At 54.3% G+C, this 17,974-nt stretch overlaps 2 protein-coding genes across 5 annotated transcripts in view; one reads left to right on the top strand and one right to left on the bottom strand.

Annotated features, from left to right (window-relative positions):
- The window catches only part of CHLSN (cholesin), a 92,068-nt gene that overhangs the window by 63,842 nt on the left and 10,252 nt on the right, over positions 1-17,974 (bottom strand). The window lies entirely within an intron of this gene.
- On the top strand, positions 486-5,258 carry GPER1 (G protein-coupled estrogen receptor 1). The gene has a single exon (XM_019747465.3). It carries the CDS (start codon positions 486-488, stop codon positions 1,563-1,565), a length of 1,080 nt encoding a protein of 359 aa, XP_019603024.3. The 3' UTR covers positions 1,566-5,258.

Genomic DNA, 17,974 nt, shown 5'->3' with positions numbered 1-17,974 from the left:
CAAGGCGTCCATCAGTGTGAGGATGACTCACCGGCCGGTCCCCATTTAGACGCGGCGGCTCTGGGGGCCGGCGGGAGGAGACGGGCGCTTCCTGCACTTCATTCTTGTGCCCCAGCTCAGTGACCACTGCTGCCAAGACGATACGCCTCCGGCTGCCCTCGGCGGACAGCCCTGCAAACCCACACTGCGGACTAACCCTCTCCCTCTGCCCTCCCAGGTGCCCCGCAGGCAGAAGCGGCTGGCAGCGCGGACACCGGGGACCTCAGCCTGGGCTCAGCTTCACGCAAAGCAAACCCAGACTGGCAGGGGCTGCTGGCGCCGGCTGCTTTCACAGGTGCCCAGACCCCCTCAGAGGGCAGCAGCACCCTTCCTTCTAAAGACAGGCGTGTTGTCTGTCCAGAAGGGGTTGCTGGGAGCCTCGCGGCAAGCCCTGATGCCGCCCGCCGTGGAGACGTGGCCGTGACTCCGTGGCACCCGTCTTCGGCATGGAGCCGAGTGCCGGCGCCTGCAATGGCAGTCCCGCAGCCCTGGAGCTGTGCCAGGCGCTGCGCGGCGCCACCCTGGGGAACCAGACGTCCGGGCTCTCGGAGCAGCAGCAGTACGCGGTCGGGCTCTTCCTGTCCTGCGTCTACACCATCTTCCTCTTCCCCATCGGCTTCGTGGGCAACGTGCTGATCCTGGTCGTCAACATCAGCTTCCGGGACAAGATGACGGTGCCCGACCTGTACTTCGTGAACCTGGCGGCCGCCGACCTCACGCTGGTGGCCGACTCGCTCATCGAGGTGTTCAACCTGCACGAGCGCTACTACGACATGGCCGCGCTCTGCACCTTCATGTCGCTCTTCCTGCAGGTCAACATGTACAGCAGCGTCTTCTTCCTCACGTGGATGAGCTTCGACCGCTACCTGGCCCTGGCCAGGGCCCTGCGCTGCGGCCCAATGCGCACCAAGCGCCATGCCAGGCTCAGCTGCGGCCTCATCTGGATGGCCTCGCTGTCGGTCACCCTGGTGCCATTCACGGCCGTGCACCTGCAGCACGGCGGGGACGTGTGCTTCTGCTTCGCGGACGTCAAGGAGGTCCAGTGGCTGGAGGTCACCCTGGGCTTCGTCCTCCCGTTCGCCATCATCGGCCTCTGCTACTCGCTCACCGTGCGGGTGCTGGTCCAGGCCCACCGGCACCACCGCCTGCGCCCGCGGAGGCAGAAAGCCCTGCGCATGATCGTGGCGGTGGTGCTCGTCTTCTTCATCTGCTGGCTGCCCGAGAACGTCCTCATCAGCGTGCACCTCCTGCAGCGCACGCAGCCGGGGGCCGCGCCCTGCCAGCAGTCCTTCCGGCACGCCTACCCCCTAACTGGCCACATCGTCAACCTGGCGGCCTTCTCCAACAGCTGCCTGAACCCCCTCATCTACAGCTTTCTTGGGGAGACCTTCAGGGACAAACTGCGACTGTACCTTGAGCAGAAGACAAACATGTCGGCTCTGAATCGCTTCTGCCACACTGCCCTGAAGGCAGTGGTCCCCGACAGCACCGAGCAGTCAGAAGTGAAGTTCAGCGGGGCGGTGTAGATGCCTGAGCTGCACCCACAGAGACTCACAGCAGTGGCCCTGGGCGCTGGGGACACAGGCCCAGCCACAACACTGCTGGGGCCTCTCCCGGGCGCTGCGGTCACACTCAGAGCTGTCAGGCACCCCCACCAGCCACCTGGATCCCCACTGCTCCTACACAGAGCTGTGGCCATCCACCCACGCTCACGACTGCAGGTCACAGAGGGACCGGGAGGGGCCGGGGACCAGCTTGCCACTCCAGCCCTCTCTGCACAGACTGTCTCACAGCAGAAGACGGTTCTGATGTTGGCCAACAAAGCAAAAAGCAAGGGCCACTCTGGATGGAGTATCGTAGCTTCAAGGGAGACCTACCATCCTGGGGAGAAACGGAGTCTGGAGACAGGATACGCTCCCGTGAGGTGAACGGGACCTTGTGGCTCACTCCCAGGGCTGTGGTCACAACCGGCCCAGCACGCCGCAAGCGCACCGTGAGTTACAGAGGCAAGGACGCACTCCTCTGCACGCCGAGCACCCGTCACCTCTCAGGACAGCACCTGGCCACAACTGGTGAGTCACACCTGGACGTTCGGGCTGCCTGAGCCGTGAAGGCTCTTCTCCTGGGACAGGCCAACTGCCTGCTCCGAGATGCCGGCCAAGACGCTGTGTTTGTTTCCAACCGTCTCTGTCCCCCGTTAGTGTGGCGTGAGGCCGAGAGGCAGGCCAGTTGGCCTCCATGAAATAACAGTGGGAACAGTGACGACTAAAACGCAAAGAAGGAACAGCTAATGATTGCTGGCAATGTTCAGCCTTAGTCAAATACAGCCATGCCAGTTCTTCCAGATGCTCTAAGCAGTTCCCTAATGGGGACAAGACTCTTGGAGTGGGGCCAAGGCAGCAGAATCGCACCTTCCTCACAAAGGAGAAATGTCCGGTAGCCCAGCAAGCCTCGCTCACTAACAGAACTCTTAGGAGGCCAACATGTAAATCCAGTCACCTGGATGCAACCTGCCACCTCCAGGGTGCCTGACCTCTGTGGCACAGTCCTCCGGCACCAAGAGAACTCCTGCTGCAAACGGATCACATGTCGTCGCTTTTCTAGAAGGCTCCGGTTGTCAGCATGAGCCATGGTGTCTGCAGTGGCTCAAAGCACTGACACAGCCGCAGGCTGGGGCCCCCACCCCTCCGCCTCACCTGCACGGCTCGGGGCCACCTCCCCTGAAGCGCAGCTGGAACAGGCTCTGCCCTGAGCGAGGCCTCGAGGGTCCTGCCACGGGCGGGGCCCCACCCGGGAATGGGCCACTTTCCGTTTTAACAGTTCTTTCTGTGTGCAAATCTCCAGGAAAGGATTTGTCCCCCGCAAGCATCTGCATTCCCCAAACTGCACAAGTGCCATCCCCAGAGGTTCACGTCCCTCAGACTCACTTGCGACACACACATCCCACGTCCAAGTACAGGAGCAGAGCGCTGACAGGCCTCTGCCAGGATGGCCCGCACCCCCAGGTCCAGGGCTGTGGGGACCCACGGGGGGGCAAGAACACCTCCCTCTCCGAGGTGAGCGTGAGGTGTGGCGGAGCCCGAGCCAGTCCCCAGGACGACAGCCTTCCCTCGGCCGCGTGGACCCTCCATCAGCCACCAGTCTTCACACGGCACCAAGGCCCTGCGTACAGCCCTGGTTTTCTGAACGACGGGGAGGGCCTCAGACGCCTCCCCTCATCCTCTCCCGGCCCCCCGATTGCATTCTGCCCGGCAGCACAGGGCCCTGTCAGAGCAGCTGGCCATGCCCAAGCACTGCTGGGGCACCCCGACGGAGCTATCTTACACCGTGAGTGCTGGCTCCTAAGTCCCCTGTGGAGGTCAGTGCTGACCACTCTGTCACAGAACGTGGGTACAGACTGGAGCTCCAGCCCCAAGCACCTAACTACATGCAAGGGGGTCACCACTCTGATCCCAGCTGGAAAAGTGGTGATGGAGACGCTCTGAGAAGATGCAGAGATCAGAGGCCATAATGATTAACTCTCACGGGAGGGTTGGGAGACAGACAATGTATTAGAGAACAAGGCCTCGTCTTGGAGGCTCCAATAAGCCAGCCCAGAGTCCACATTGCCCTAAGAGTCTACAGCTGCTGGGAACCTTAAATGGCAGTGACCTGGCCAGGAAGGTGCCGTCTCCAGCTGCAAAGCCCAGGTCCTTTCCTCCACGGCCCTCGGCAAACCCTGGCTCTGACAGGCGAAAGCAAACCACGTAGAGACTACATACTGGAGTGAGCACCAAATGGGATTCCGTCCTTTCCCTCATGCTTAATAACTCACTCTTGATTATGGGGAGGCCATGGCCCCCCCTTCCCAGACCATGTGTCCCCACTCGGAGAGGAGAGGAAGCGTTTGGACCTCAAAAGCTGGCCTGTGTACAGACCTTGCTCTTAGAGGGCGGGCGGGGACAGACCTCACACAGACCTTCCCGTCGGCTGTTTTGTGTGCGGTGGGCGAGGTGCCTCTGAACTGCTTCACATGGATTGTGCCGCCGGTGCCCTCACCGTGCAGATGTGAGGTGCGAATGTGGAAGAGGGCTGGTGGGAGGCCCCGTGGGAGTGGGGAACAGCAGGCATCCGTTTAAATCCAAGTAAGAAAAGCATCAAGAAAATGACAGGGTCCCATGCGAAAGACACAAGGACTCCCCTGATGGGTCCCCACTGGCCAAATCTAGGACAATTTGAGCAGTAAGGTAATTGGGAAGAGTAAATAATTATAAACTGCTGTAAAACAAGAATCCCTGAGTCCATTCCAATACAAATAGGTGTAAATAAACAATGAAATAAACATAACACAATAGATAATGTACAGGAATGAACGAACGAATGAGAGAGAGGGTGCTGGCCGTGGCAGAGTGACGGGGGAGCTGGTGTGGGGCTGTCCTTCTGCAACTGTCCCTGAGGCCACCCCGGGAGCGACGAGGAGCAGACACTGCAGAGCCTGGGGTCCCTCCACCTGCTTTCATGCAGGGGAAACAGTAACCACAGCCCAGAGAGGGGACCGCTCTGGACTGAGCCCCACGAGGAGGGCACCATGTGCCCACATCTTCATGGCAAAATCCTGAATGGGGACAGGGAGATGGGGTTCAACCAGATGTCAACGTCATAAGAGACAAAGAAGGGCAGGAGTGTTCCCGATCAAGGGACGGATCAGAGATGTACCACTGAACGGACAGGACTGTGTGATCTGACACAGGGTGGCCTGCCAGGGAAAACACTCCAGGCGAGTACTTGAGCCATGTCACCGCTCTGCTCCGGAGACTGGGAATGGCGCTGAGGTTGTGGGAAACACGGCTTGTCTAGGGACGTGCGTCGCAGTGATGGGGGGGCACACAGGAAGATGGAGTGTGGCTCAGCCATAAGGACTGGCACACTGACACACGCCACACATGCTCAGAGAAGAAGCCAACACGGGAGGACCAGTGTGCGGATCCACGTCGACGAGATGCCCCCACAGACAGACCCACAGCGACAGGAAGCAGCCCACGCGTGGCTCCCAGGGGCCAGGAGAGAGAATGGGGAGTGACTGCTGCAGCGGCAGGGTGTGTGGGGTGAAGACACTCTAACATTAGATACTGGTGGTTCTACAGCTGGGAATGTACTAAAGAGCACTGAAGCACACACTTAAAAAGGAGGAATCTATGGTAAGTTATATCTCAATAAAGCTGTTGTTTCAAAAGAAATCACTCAGGCACATTTCTTCCTAGTTGGTCTCCCTTACTTGCATGCAAAACAGTCCCTCTGAAGTAGGTGCCACTGTGTGACAGGCTCACTTGCTCCTTCCCACCCTGGTGGCCCTCCCCTCCGCCTGCAGGTCACCAGCAGCCACGCCCCCTGAAAATGGAGCGATCTGAGCCGGCTGGAGGCCCAGAAGCCACCTTCCAACAGTTATTGGAAGCCTTCTAATCAAAGTTTTCCCTTTTTACTTACTGTCCAGAAATTCAAGCTTTCTTTTCTTTTCCACAGTAGGAACTAATGATCTGGGGTGTCTTGTGATATGCTTTTCACTTGAAAATAGAGGAAAAGAACTTCCATGAAAATTATAGCTGAATTCCCTAAATCGTGCCCTGGAGGCTCATAAAGCCACAAAGGCCAGCTCCAGCCATTGGGACTTTTGTCAGCCTGAGGAGACCTGCACAGCCGCCTACTGGGTGTTGGGTGAGCCCACCTCGCCACTCGCCAGCTGTCGGCATCAGGGGGACGCAGGCAGAAGGCCCCGTGCAGGACAGAAGTGGGTGCACATCAGGGGGACGCAGGCAGAAGGCCCCGTGCAGGACAGAAGTGGGTGCACCGCCACCCTGCTGGCTCTGTCCTGTTCCAGGACATGCTCACTGGGCAGTGTGCTCACCACCCAGAAAACAGGCTTTATTGTTCGAGCCATTCCTGTGTCACTTTATCTCTATTTAGTTTATGTTTGGGATAAAGTACTTCCCGGAAAACATTAGAGACTCGAAGGTGATGAAACATGTTGGTCAGCTGCAAGCAGCAGACGCACAGACGTCCCCAGCCCTCCGCTCAGGTGGGTGAGACATTGGAACCGCTGAGGTCGCGGCTGCATCTTCCCTTCTGTGGTTACTGGCTGAGACTAGGGAAGGAAACCTTTCGCTTCTTGAACTGACTGATCAACTGAGAAATACCTGCCGAGTGAGTGCGCCTTCCCAGTGAGCGCCTTCCTGAGGCAGCACTGGGGCTGTTTGCAGATTTAATTAGCTCCTTGCCTTCCCAGTTTGGGCAGGTGGGGAGCCAGCTAGCCAGCTCAGCAGAAGCAGAGGAAGAAAGGGGGGAGGGAGGCGGTGTCATCTGTCATCTGTCAACCGCCCACCATGTCCCAGCTTCTGTGCACCCACAGCCTCCAGTTCAAAGCCGTTTGGGTGCCTTAACCTACCTGGCCCACAGGCACCTCCCACAGCCCCTGGAAGGGCAGCTGCAGCCCAGATAGTCAGCAAGCCCGCACGGGGGCAGTTCCCAGAGGGGTGGGGCACCCTGTCCATCAGAGCTGGGTGGGCCCTTCGACACCGGGCGTGGCTCCAGACACATTGAGACAGACACATCACCAGCTTCCAGGGACATAAGGCCGGGGAGAGCCCTGTGAAAGGCTTGGCCGTCCCACGACGGATGGTCCCCGAGCCAACACACAGAAAACTCAGCGGCATGAGCCTGTGCACACGCCTGCAGCCTTAGCTGTCACGCCCAGAAAAACGGCAGCTGCTCTGAGTTGATCTGATTTCTGCCATTGTCCAGAGGGTGGGGGAGCTCGCCTGGGAACAAAGGTTTTAAAAGCCAATGGAACACAAAACAAAAGTGCACCAAACTTGAGTGTAATTCTAAGCCTTCATAGAGGGGTGATCTCAGTCTAAAACTTATCACAAGAAATCAGCCATAGGGAGTCCTGGCAAGAGTCCCCTTATTATTAGAAAAGGCAACATGCCCATTCCCCCCAGGGCACCGCTGCTTCTCAACAGGAACACCCACTGACGGAGGAGGAATAACCTTTCACACCAAGTACCTCCCGGCCTGGCCTGGACAGCTACTGCTGTGTGGTCTACTTCCTGCCCCTGGTGGGCTGTCCCGTGTCCCTCTGCCGTCCCCATGGCACTGACGACAGGGGTCTCTGAGGAAATCACAATAAACTGCTCCAAGGAAGTCACAATAAACTGCTCCCACACAAGGAAGACATCACCCCCCAGACAGGGCCCTGCTCAGAACGTTCTGTCTTTAGCAAACAATACGGCCTTTTCTTTGCTAACTCAAGAATGTAAATGCCCAGAAACGAAGAAAATGCCCACAGGCCACTGTCTCGGGTGCTTAGTTTCATCTTCTTCTTTCCAAGAAACAATGGCCGGTGGGCCGGTGGAGTACAACATGCAAGGTTCTTTCTGGCCCTCAAAGTCACAATCCAGAACCCCCTCTCCCAGGGCAGCTAGGCGTTCGCTGAACTGGAAGACCTGGTTTCAGGGCAATCGCCAAATCCGTTAGGAAGCCACTCAGGTCCCTGGATCCCAAGCTGCCCATCCCTGACAACAGCAGAAATGGCCAGATCAAGTGACACCATAAAGCTCAACACTGTAATAGCATAGAAAATCAGAAAGGATGGGGGAACTCTCAGACCGATTTCTGGAAGGAGCTCGAAATGGGAGGTAAGTGATTGAATGCCAGTGCCACTGATGTCCTCAGGGCATTTATCCATGCTGCCTGCCCACCCTGAGCTAAAGCACACAGAGCTGCACCTAGGGCTGCCACCTGACGTCCAGGTGGCCTGAGCCCCCATCACCTTCACCCCGACCCTCCGAGTCCACGTGTGCATGTGCACACACACAGACGCACACCCACACTTATAGCAGACTAGCAAACAGATGCCCGTGGTGCTCAGGAACAAAGGGCTGCCTGTGATGGGGGCAAAAAGAAAACAGTTTATGGGGCGTTGTGGGGTGCCCATGAGCCTTGGACAAGATGTGAGCTGGTCCTCATTAGCTGCACCCCAGAAACCTGGCAGGAGCCAATATAGACTTCCTGGAGACGCCACAGCCATCCCAGGCCTCGGAAACGCCCCTAAATAACTTTCAAAGGCAGTGACCAGGAAGCAGTGAAAGTCAGCCTGGTAAGCAGCGAAAACAGCAGCTACGTGAATAAAACCGCAAACACAGCAGATGCACAAGCAAACTCACAGACTTCATGCTGGAATATAAAACGTAGACCTTAAAACAACCAGCTGTGGGCCGGCCCGGTGGCTCAGGCGGTTAGAGCTCCATGCTCCTAACTACGCAGGCTGCAGGTTCGATTCCCACATGGGCCAGTGGGCTCTCAACCACAAGGTTGCCAGTTTAATTCCTCGACTCCCGCAAGGGATGGTGGGCAGCGCCCCCTGTAACTAGTAACGGCAACTGGACCTGGAGTTGAGCTGCGCCCTCCACAGTTAAGATTGAAAGGACAACAACTTGACTTGGAAAAAAGGCCTGGAAGTGCACACTGTTCCCCAATAAAGTCCTGTTCCCCCTACAACAATAAAATGTTTAAAAAAAAAAAACAACCAGCTGTGCTCATCACATGTAAGGAAACAAAAGTCAAAGCTGAAAATATCTGCATGGAACATAAAACTATAAAAAGAAACGTAGGAAATACACCAAGTCCTCAGAAAGCACAAACTTCACAACACACAACTCATAGGAAACAGATACTTTGAATAGCATTATAACTATTAAGGAAATCAAATTCATAATTTAAAAAGTCCTGAAATCTCCAGCCCCAGAGGTTTCACTGGCAAATTCTACCAAACAGTTAAAGAAGAATTACCACTAAATGCCCTGATTTGAAACCAGACAAAAACAACACAAAAAAGAGAAAACTACAGGCCAACATCCCTCATGAATCTAGATGCAAAAATCTTCAACAAAATACTGACAAAGAGAATGCAGCTCAGATAAAAATCATTACACACCCTGACCATGTGGGGTTTATTCCAGGGAGGCGAGGCTGGGTCTACGTTCGAGTATGAATCCGTATCATGCACTGTGGCGGCTGAAGAGAAAAAATCACGATCGGAACAAGGGATCGGGAAAAGCATCTGACAAAACTCGACCTCGATTCAGGACAAAAACTCAGAAAACTAGGAACAGAGGAGTTTCCTCGACTTAAGGAAGAACAGCTGCAGGAGAGAAATAAAAAGAAGGGGCAAGTGACAGTCTGAATCTCAACTGTAATTGTCGCTAGGAAACCAGGAGGAGCCACTGGAGGGAGAGTCGTGAGTGGGACACCTGTGGGACAGGAAGTGACTTCCATCCCAAGGGTGACTGAGTGCCCGCGGGCGGCACTGAGAATAAACTTGAGGGAGGAGGAAGCAGAGCCGCCAGGTGACTCAAGTTAGGGCTGGACCAGGATGGGAGCCAAGTGCTGAGACGCAGGCCAATTCCAGCTGTGGTTTCCCCCTCACGGCCTGGGTCCCAGGGGATGTGAGAGAAAGGGGAGCCAAGGATAAACACCAGGAAGAAAGGACACACTGTGTGATCCCACTTCTGTGAGGTGCCTAGGAGTCACATCGCAGGGACAGGAAGGAGACAGTGGTGCCAGGGGCTGGGGGAGGGGAGGAGTGTTTCCTGGGGACAGAGTCAATCTGGGAAGATGAAAGTTCTGGAGATGGACGGTGGTGACGGCTGCACCACAGCGTGAATGGACTTAAGGCCCCTGAGGTACACACTTTAAAATGGCTCCAGTGGTTAACGTCACATTGCGTGTATTTGACACAATAAAGAAAAAAGAATCAACCAGGCTTTTGCCTGAGCCACCGCAGCAGTGATGCTGCCATCATCCCCGTGGGAGCAAGGGCTTGGGTTCTGGACAGAGGGGTTTGGAGTCCACAGTCAGACATTCCAGCTCCAGCGGACTGTGTGAGGGCTCTAGGTCTGGAGGGCAGGCGGGAGTCTGTGCTGCGGCTAAGGTGTCGCAGCGGGTGGCAGTGGCTCTGAGTGTCGACACAGGACACCGCCGGGACAGGGAGTGCACAGACAGCCGAGCCCTGAGCCTGCGCCGCGGGCCAGGGCAGCGTCCGCCGGGGCAGCTCCAGCTGCAGTGAACAGCACTGCCTCTCAGCGCACAGACGCCAACGACAGGAGCCAGGGCACGACGCTGCCTGCACACACGGGTGAGTTTCCTCAGGGAGCCCCACAAGTCCAAGTGCTCTCAGGAAACAGGCGTACCGCAGAGTCTCTCGCCGCTGCTGGGCTGTCAGCTGCTACGAACACTTCTGAGGAAACGCTAGGCTGTGGACGGAGCCCAGAGAGCCCACATCTTACATCCACGCCTGTGCTGTGTGGTGGATCTAGTGACACGCTTCCAACCCCGAGTGCAGCCAAGTGTGGGGAAACACTCCCGAGACTGGTCACAAAGCCGCTTTTGTGCCCCCCCCACCACCACGCTGATGGAGCCAGGGCCATACTGTGAACCCCTAAGGAGAGGCCTCAGTGCAACAGCCCGTGAGGACTGACTGAATGCCGCCAGTAACCGCGCAGGGAGGTTGGAAGCAGGCAGCTCCCCACACAGCCTCCAGGTGGGGTAACCAGCCCCTGTCCTGAAGCCACCTGTGCCACCCCGACCCCAAGTACTCGAGCTCAATCCAGGAAGAAGCATTTCCTAAGTCCCTCAGAATGGCACCTGTGGGACGGGGTCATGGTTGGGAGCTGGGCTCCCCACTCCCCCCTTGTGGCCACCCAGGTTCTGCTATGATCCCACAGTCCCACGGGGACCCTTCCATGGACGGTCTCTCAAGGATGGGGCCCCTCCTCATCCAGCTGCCCCATCAAGCGTAGCTTAGTTCATCACTCACACACACCTGGACACATTTTGACTTCCTGCTTCCCTTACACCCCAGAAGCATACAGTTTTGCCTTAAAAAGTCTTAAGTACAGTTTAATCTGCCAGGAACGAATAGAAGCAAACTGAGAAAAAAATAAGACAGAACTTTCCACAAGTGATTTATCCTGAGGAAAGGACCTGCCCACAGGAGATGAATTCCCTTCTCTTTGCGATGGAGCTGAGCCAAGTCCAGAGGCGAGGTCCACCCCGGGCTCCCTCGCTGCCAGTGGCCCCAGCCCCACCACTCTGGTCATTCAGTCCCCAAGGGCACAGTCGCAGGGCTCCTGGCTTCATCACCGCCACCTGTGACTCCAGTAGTGCCCCACCCTCCACGAGCACGCCATGCCTGTTTGCAAAGCATGGTGCTCTGTACTTGTTTTTCCTGAATCTAGTCTGTTCCGTAAGCTTGTAAACCTTAGACAGCTTCTCAGATGGCTTAGGTGACAACGTGACAGCGTGGGGGCTGCGGCAGAGCGGCTGAGGAGGGCGTGAAGGCGCGAGGAGGACAGGCTCACACAGTACCAACTATGAGAAACTCAGTTTAGACGCGCAGGAACTCTTCAGCCTCCAGCCTCCACCCTCGGCACAGATTCATGCTCCCTCTTCAGACATGCTGGCGGCAACCCTGTCACAAGGGAGAACGGGACGAGAGCGCTGGCGGCTCCAGTGTCCAGCCGGCACCAGCAGACACCCGGGGACACAGAGCTGCTTAGCAAAACCTGATTCTCGCCCTGGCCAGGGCTGGACCTAGACGGCGAGCACACTGGTGTTGGCAGTGCCCTGGCCGGCAGGACACACAGCCAGGCTCCGGGCCAGGAGCCACGCTCACCGCGATGGGGCAGAACCAGACTCGTGCCTGGGGACGCCGCCAAGGCCAGGCCGCTCCAGCAGGGCGGGAACACACGCAGACACGCGAACACACACACGTGCACACATATGTACACATGCATGCCCACACACATGCACGCATATTCACACACGTGCTCACACTCACATGCTCGCACACACTTCCCACGTGTCTTCCACATCTTGACTGACCTGAGCCCCCGAGCCTACTCTCTGGAAGCGCTCGGCCCACTCAGTCTGGTGAGGCAGACAGACACCCCCATACAGAAAGGGGTGACAATACTACACGCTGTTGGCAGAGGCACTGAAGTGGCTGCTGAAAGCCCCGTGGCGGGTCCCCAGGAATGGCGCGGTGCCCTCACTCAGACCATCTACCACCACACAGGGGCCACGGCACCAACTCTGCTCACAACGGACAGGATGCCAGTCATTTGGGGCAACAACATTTCAGCCTGCGAGGCAAAAGTAAGCGTGCACAATGGGCCAGGATACGAGTGCCATCCACTGGGCTGAAGGTTTCTTTCAGGAGAAAGTATGAGAGCAAAAGCCACTATTTCTGAAAAACCACGGCCTGAGCCCTGCCCATGGAACAACAGAAGTCACGATGTCTATTTAAGGCAAAAGCCCAACTACCCAGCCTTGGAATGACATTTCAGCACCCAGGACACGGTCACCATGGAATACCTTGACTGAGCAGGCTGTCACCACACAAATCACCCCTCGTGTTCCACTCCCTAAGCTGAACTGTATCGCAGACATCTGCCGACGAAGCTACGAGAAGCTCGGCTCCTGGGATGACATCCAGGACTTTGGGACTTCAGGGCACACTGTCACTTATTAATCAAAAACAAACCACAGCGACACTTGCCGAGTGCCCGTCTGTCATGAGTATGGTTTCCTGTGCCCTTCCTGGCACCCGAGATGGGTCTGTGAGCACCTCCACTTCACAGATGTGACCCTAGAGCATAGAAGTGTCACCTGCCCCAGGTCACAGAGCTCGTGGGTGGGGGAGCGCAGGAGGCTTCTGTGGGGTTCTGACTCCACAGCCAGAATGCTACTAAGAATCTACTGGTTTTTATAATATCTACTGTGTTTCCCTGAAAATAAGACCAAGTCATATTAATTTTTGCTCCAAAAGACACATTAGGGCTTATATTCAGGGGATGTCACCCTGAAAAATCATGCTATGCCTTATCTTCCGGTCAGGTCTTATTTTCAGGGAAACACGGTATGTAAACAGAAGAACAGTTCATAAAATTGCTAACTTTCAACAAACGTAGACATTCACTCAAATCAGTTTCTGTGCGGCCCACACAAACGTTAATAGCACTTTCCCAAGAGGACGTATGTTTACATATATTACTGGTTCTAAAACCACAAAGTACCACAGCTGTCACTCACTAGGCAGTTACTCAGATAGGCCCCACGTGAACCACTTTAATACATCATGTGGCGTGCTATGGCCACCCTATGTGACAAACTCGTGTTATCTGCACAGACAGCCTCAGAGAGAAGCGTGTGTCCGAGGTCACGACCCACCAGCTGCTGTCTGATCCCAGCCTGCATGACCCCGGAAGCTGACCTAAAGCACCGCCCCCAGCCCTTCTGACACACAAGCCCTCCTCTCTGACCTGGAAAGTGGGCCAATTGAGCTCTGTGACAAAGACATGTCCCCTGTGCTTGCTCTCCCCTTCCTGCTCTCAGGAACAGAGCCCAGAAGTTTTGATCGGGCTCTTGGCTGCCTGGTGGAGATGACAGTCCCAAGCCTCACCTGCAGCCACATGGGCAGACAGTAAGGGGAGGACGGCAGGCAGGGGCGAGGGCATGTCTGCACCTTCCGGGTCCTCTCCTTCAGGATAAAGCTGTCTGTCCCCTGCCCCAGAACAAACACATGCACAGGGGAGGGCGCCCTCTGACCACACAGCCAGGGACAGAACCCGGGGTGGGGGCACATGAACTGAAAGGAGCGCAGGTCCCCAAACAAGCCATGAAATCAGCTGCCCCAGCCATGCCACTCACTCTGGACTGTGAAATAAATTTCTACCCTAAGGCACTGGGTTTTGGGACCTCTGTGTCACATCTGTACACCTCAGTCTTAGGTCACACTTTTTGGTTCATTCCCAAAACATTTGCCAAGCCCATCTTGCACATGGAGCCCTGTGCTGGGCACCTGCCACATTCCACAGTCACACACTGCAGTCCTTGCCAGGTGGGGCCCGGTCACAGTGGTCTCCAGGATGGGGCCCAGGGGCTCAACGTGCCTGGCTGTAGGTGGCAGCTGTGCTGAGTCCTGAAGAACGCGCAGGACTGGGGGGCCAACAGAGGCTCTGCGAGGAGGCAGCATTATTCAGACCAAACCTGAGGGATGGGGGTGGGCCAGGACCTCAGCCCCACGCTTACTCTCAGCCTGTGAGGATGTTATCTGTGAGCCAATGGGAGGCAATGAGCATGGAGAAGCCGATGGCCTCGGCCATGTGCGTGGTGCCTGCGTGCGCGTCCCATCAGCCCTGCCGTCACAGTGGTACTGAGATGTGCACTGGCCTCACCAGCACAGCGTCGCGAGGGGATGGTCAGCGTGGACGGACAAAGGCCATCCTGTACCACTGAAACTGACCACAAGACTGGCCAGTTAAACTAGACACTGTTTACACTGCGAACAGCGGGAGACGTGAGCTCTGTGCCTGGGAAAACCGGCTTCAAAGCGGTAACTGTTTTCCCAGCTGTGAAGCCTCCATCCTGGGAAATCTTCTCATGGCATCACAAAATAACCTGGAGACGACTGAACAAATATTCGGCTTGGTCTGTCCGTTCTGGCGTTTTAGACCCCAGACTGGAGAACTTTCTTACATACGTCGTCTGTGAGTCAGTGACTAATACTCCTGATAAATGTTAGTGAACATGATAATGAAATAAGCTTCCTTAAATAGATGCGGTGTCCACTCCCTTCACTGAGAACAATAAATCCAGAGGCTCCCTCGAGCAGCCAGGACCTGGGCAGAAGAAAGGGCAGGGCAGGAAGCACCCTGCCGCCCTGTTCTGTGTACTCACAGGCACCAGTTCCTGGACGGAACCACTCAGCCGTGCAGATGAAGAGAAGACAGGGCAGCACCAGGCAAAACCACTGGATGGGCATGCACATACCACAAATAAGTGCTTGGCACCTCTGGGCAAAACTTCCCATCAGCTTTAAAATGTCCATGACCAGCAATTTCAAGACCGACAACATGAGCTCTCCTTCTAAAGCCAAGAAGAAGAAAAAAACAGCCACTGAAACAGAGATCCACTCAGGAGACAAATAGTCGTTAATGTATGCGGAAAATGACCTTGCATGGTAGTGTTCAAAGGGACTGAAATTGAAACCACCACGAGCTATCTTTCTCTCTGTGTCATACTTGAAAACAAGAAAGCACTGTAGTGCCCAGGGCTGCTGTGGGTACTCTCCTGAGTGGAAGAGGAACTGCATAGATTGTAAAAATACTGAGGATACACTCCAAAATATTAACTCCAGTGTGACCTCAGGGTGGTAGAATTAGTCGTTCTGGTTTCTTCTGTTTTTCTGATCTCTCTCTCTCTCTCTCTGACATTGGTCATGTATAACTCAGGAAAAAATAATAAACATTGCTTTTTTTAAACTGCATTTTGCTGAGTTATTTTCTGCTGACCGCAAGGAAGCAAAGCTCACCGACAGCTTCCCGGGCTGACCACAGCATCAGTTAAAGCCTTAGATGTCGGCATGAGGACAGCTGGGGTGGGGAGAGGGGGATCTGTGCTCTTTGGCCCCAGTGAGGACTGCTGGGTCTCCATGGCAGTGGGAAAGCTGCTTGGCTTCCAACTTTTCCAGAGTTCTTCAGATTTAATGAGTGAGCTGAGAAAACTCACGCAGAGACGGGGAGCACATGCTTGCAGCCGGCCTACCAAGAGACTGTGTGCCCATGATCCCCGCCTCCACCCTTACCTGTGAAGGACACCCAGGGACGTGGCTAGGACAGCCACCCCAAAAAGCGCCTGGAGACACACACAGGCAGCACAAAAGGGCCGTGATAGGATGGCCCCACCACGAAGCCAGGAAAACCCCCACTACCAGCCCACCGGCAGTTTGTAGAGTTGATAAAACCAGTGCATGTAGGATCAGCAAAGCCTGGGAGGGCAGAGCTCCAACTTGCCCCTCCTGGCTGCTGGGACAGTTTTGGCTGTCCTCTTCCAAATGGGGGCACTGTGATGACAACAATACAAGAGTGATACACCGAATGCTGCTGAGGACGCAGGGAGGCTGGGTCTCTTGTGCGACCGTAGAAGGTAAAATGGGATGGCCATTCTGGAAAACACTTTGGCAGTTTCTCAACAAACTAAACACACACGTACTGAACTACCGAGCAAGACTCCTGGGCCTTTTCCCCAAAGAAAGGAAAGTATAGCTTCACAGCAGCTTTACTTGTAAAAGTAAAGCTCTGGAAACATCCTTCCTTCAATGGGTGAATAACCATAAAGGGTGGCATGAGGGGAATGTGTGCTGACAATATTTTGTATCTTGAATCTGGTGGTTATAGAAACCCACACCTGTGATGAGACTGCACAGAAACACACACACAAATGCAGGTAAAACTAGTGAAATTTCAGTGAGGCCTGGGGGCCCAGGGCCCATTTCCTGGTTTTGATACCACAGTCCACTATCAATGGGGGCACCAGGCAAAGGGCACACGGGACCCCCCTATAATGTGTTTGCAAATCACTATGTAGCTACAATCGTTTGTAAAATAAATATTCTTTAAGAAAAAATCAAAGTGAGTACCCCAACGGCACAGTTCTGACCAGGCCCTCCACGCGAACGCTGAGACATGGTGACAGTATACTGAAACGCTCTGAGCCCACCTCATATGTGGCCGCTCCCACCAGCACTGGGCAGTGTGAAGGTGACCATGTGGCCCACGGAGCCTGAGGTGTTTCCTAGCTGGCCCCTGACAGAGGTAATTTACCAGCCCCTGATTTGATTTAGGCCAACACTCTGATGAGGGCAGAGAGGGATGGTGACCAAAAACACGACTGGCCAAAACATAAAGAACAACAATTTCCATAAAGCCTCACAGAGCTGACAAAAGAGTAAGGAATCTCCAGACCCAAAGTGAGGGGTACACAGAAGCTGGAGCCCACATAAATGGAAGGCTGTGGGGCCATCCTGTCCTGAGGCAATTTGACACCGGGAAGTGTGAGCGGGGGCTGCGGCACCTGCCAGCTCACGGGTGTCCTTTGGTTCCTCTGAATTCTGCATCATGGGCTATATTACCTCACCAAAGTATAATTCTCAAGCACTGGACAAAAAGATAGAAGAATAAATCAATTAGTAGAATAGAATGCAAACCCAAGAAAATTTAGAGAAAGATTAAAAATTTTTTAAAAGGGTAGAATATTCACTAAATGATATGAGACAACTGTAGCTTTCTCTTAGAAAATAAAATAAAGTCAGATTCCTATGTCACAGAAAACACAACTGTAAATTTCAATTAGGTTAAAAAACAAAATATAAAAATCAAAACTACAAAATTTAGAGAAAATAGACATGAAAACAGGTTTATAATTAATTGTGGAAGAGGGAAGGGCTTCTTAAGGAAAAACCAGCCCCCCCCACACACAAGGAAAGCGTCGTGTAACATCAGTATCGCATCATCACGCTGCGCTACACCTGAAACGAATGCTTTATGTCAATTATACCTCAATTTTAAAAAACCTAAACTGAATTTTAAAACTCACCTATAAAAAAAAGCTCCTATGAAAAATAGTAACTTCGAAAGATAACAAATTAAAAGTATGTGTAAGTGTAATATATACCCAAAAAAATCTTTGTTTAAAAAAAGGCAATCAATTCAACAGGAAAATAAGCAAAAGATCTAATGAGGAAACTCATGGGTGAAAGACAAATGACAATAAATAATTGAAAAGGGTCTCAGTTTCACTAGTGAACTGGAAATTATAAATTAAAACAAATTCTGCTCTTCACTCATCAGATTAGCAGAACTAGAAGACGGCAGCCCCGCTGGGTGTAAAGTGAGGAAGTGAACACGGGGGAAGTCAACTGGGGCCCGTTATTCTGTGTCAGACTCTCCCGTGCAGACCCTCCCAGTGCCATTCCCTTTCTGGGTGTGCACCAAGAGAAACAGGGACACATGATGCAAAGACACCTGATACTGTTTCCAGGGGTAAATGCTGGAACCTAAGG

The sequence above is a fragment of the Rhinolophus sinicus genome, chromosome 5 (genome assembly GCF_057876585.1).
Source record: "Rhinolophus sinicus isolate RSI-liver-muscle chromosome 5, RSI-T2T, whole genome shotgun sequence".
Taxonomy (NCBI): domain Eukaryota; kingdom Metazoa; phylum Chordata; class Mammalia; order Chiroptera; family Rhinolophidae; genus Rhinolophus; species Rhinolophus sinicus.
This window is presented reverse-complemented; position numbering and strand designations above follow the sequence as displayed.